Genomic DNA, 2,500 nt, shown 5'->3' with positions numbered 1-2,500 from the left:
TGGAAGCAGAGAGTGAGGGAGAGAGGGAGGAAGAGAGGGAGGGAAAGAGAGAAGGAGGTAGAGAGGAGCGAATTGGAAGGAGATGAAAACGGTGGGAGATCAGAGTTAAAACAAAGAGTAGATAGAAATCGTCTATCCTCATAAAGTAGGTGGTGGATTCCATGTCAAGGAAATGTGAAAATGAAGAACCCGTACGGAGTTGAAGCCACGAAGGTCAAAAAGAGAAATAAAGTGAGGGAGAGAGACAGCCAGAGAGATAAGGAGAGAGAGAAAGAGAGAGAGAGAAAGAGAGAGAGAGAAAGAGAGAGAGAGAGAGAGAGAGAGAGAGAGAGAGAGAGCAGGAGTACGAAAGAGAGAGGGTGAAATAAGTGAGAAAAAGATAGTGGAAAAATAGAAAGAAGATTAGAAGGCTGGAGAGCGGGGGAGGGAGGGGGAGGGAGGGGGAGGGAGGGGGGAGGTGACGATGAGAGGAGATGGTGGCGGTTGCTTTAATGAAAACGGATAAAATCACCAATATTCACGTGTTAAAAAGATTCAGTGAGTAGGTCGCCAATGGCGCACATCCCGTCCGACCTTGTGCTCTTTTGCTCAGTCAGAAACCCATTCAGAACGAATGAAACCTTTTATATTGAGATTCTGAACTGCATTTATTTTTATGGATTTAATAATACACTCTAATAATACACTCAAACCATCTTAAAGGGATAAGGCCATCGTGCAGAAACACAGGGACATCCCCTGCTAGGAACGAAGGCCATTTGTCTTCTGCCCGCTGGGAGAATATTATTTCTGTGTTCACCGATGCATCACCACGGACCGTATGGCACGGACCTCCGCTGCCTTTCAGCACATGTACGTGCAATCGCATACGTTCGATAACGTACATGAAGTCCTGCTTCGATTGAACACCTTTGGTGTGTGCGTTTGTGCGCGTGCCTGCATTTCGAAATGGGTTATATCTGTTTTTGTGTGTGGGTTGTATGTGTGTGTGTAAGAGTGAGTGAGTATGTTGAGGGTGAGAGTGCATGAGTGCATCAGAGTGTGATTGTGTGTTTCTGTGTGTGTGCGTGTATGTGTGTGTGTGTGTGTATGAGCGTGTTTGTGTGTGTGTTTGTCCGTGTGTGAGTGTGCGCCCGTGTGTGTGTGTGTGAGTATGCATGTTCATGAGCCCCTGCACGTGTGTGTGTGCACGGCCACCCGTGTGAGTGTTAATCTACTCACACTGTGTGTGTTTGTGCATGTGTATGTGTGAGTGTATGTGCCCGTGTGTGTGTGTGTGTGTGTGTGTGTGTGTGTGTGTGTGTGTGTGTGTGTGTGTGTGTGTGTGTGTGTGTGTGTGTGTGTGTGTGTGTGTGTGTGTGTGAGTATGCATGTGCATGCGCCCCTGCGTGTGCGTGTGTGCGCGGCCCCCCCGTGCGAGTGTTGATCTACCTGCAGTCTTGCCGGGGGTTGGCCACGTAGCCGGGGTACGCCCCGGAGGTGATGTTGCGGCACATGGTGCTGTCGCGGTCGGAGGGCAGCAGGGTGCCGGCCCGGACCATCAGGCCCAGGCAGTGGTCGAAGGTGTTCCTCTCCTCCGGCCCGTCCTCCGTGAAGAAGCAGTGGCCCAGGGTGTCGTAGCCGACCACATCCTTCACCTGGGGGGAGAGAGGGGGAGGGAGAGTCGGGGAGGGAGAGTCAGGGAGAGAGAGGGGGAGGAAGAGTCAGGGAGAGAGAGAGAGAGAGATAAAGAGGGAGAGGGAGGGAGGGAAAGAGAGAGAGAGAGAGACGGAGGGAGAGAGAGAGAGAGAGAGAAACGGAGAGGGAGGGAGAGAGAGACGGAGAGGAAGGGAGAGAGACAGAGAGAGAGAGAGAGAGAGAGAGAGAGAGAGAGAGAGAGAGAGAGAGAGAGAGAGAGAGAGAGAGAGAGAGGGACGTTGGGAGGGAGAGAGGGACGGACAAAGAGAGATGGAGAGGGAGGGAAGGAGAGGAGGGGATGGAGAGAGAAAGAAAGAGAGAGAGAGGGATGGGAGGGCGTGGCAGGAGAGAGATAAAGAGAGAAAGAAAGAGAAAGAGACAATGAATAATTGTGATGTTATGATTATTATGATTGGCCATAGTAGAGTCAATATGTTCATACACTCCGTGTTATTTGTCGTAAGGCTCTGTGCCCAGCTTAGACATCACCTCCCGTTATGTTGTGTGGACAGTCAACACGTCCTGTTGGAAGCATGAATTTACAATTCTCTAACACAGACAGACACACGCCGTGAATCAAGCTGGCTTGTTGTTTTACAAAAGCAGGAGGAGGAAAGACGATAAAAGATGGCCGTGGCTTTGTATCTGAAAATCAAAGCATTGGGACGTGTCCAATTGGCTCCTAATTGTCACACCTACATGAGAAGCAATAAATAGACTTTCATTGGATCCAACTGAAGGCTGCCCGGTTGCCACGGCAACCGTAACCCCGCTTGCCAACCGTTCACATTCACAGCCTATTATTTGGCAAATATTTCTGACA

The 2,500-nt window shown here is 50.2% G+C and overlaps 1 protein-coding gene across 1 annotated transcript in view; it reads right to left on the bottom strand.

Annotated features, from left to right (window-relative positions):
* The window catches only part of cemip (cell migration inducing hyaluronidase 1), a 98,840-nt gene that overhangs the window by 23,046 nt on the left and 73,294 nt on the right, over positions 1 to 2,500 (bottom strand). The window contains exon 14 of the mRNA XM_056608298.1: positions 1,432 to 1,637. Within this exon, the coding sequence (XP_056464273.1) occupies positions 1,432 to 1,637 (206 nt within the window). The remainder of the gene's footprint in view (positions 1 to 1,431; positions 1,638 to 2,500) is intronic.

This window comes from Gadus chalcogrammus, chromosome 14 (genome assembly GCF_026213295.1).
Source record: "Gadus chalcogrammus isolate NIFS_2021 chromosome 14, NIFS_Gcha_1.0, whole genome shotgun sequence".
Classification (NCBI taxonomy): domain Eukaryota; kingdom Metazoa; phylum Chordata; class Actinopteri; order Gadiformes; family Gadidae; genus Gadus; species Gadus chalcogrammus.
The sequence above is the reverse complement of the archived record's forward strand: the minus strand, read 5'-3'. Positions and strand labels throughout refer to the sequence as shown.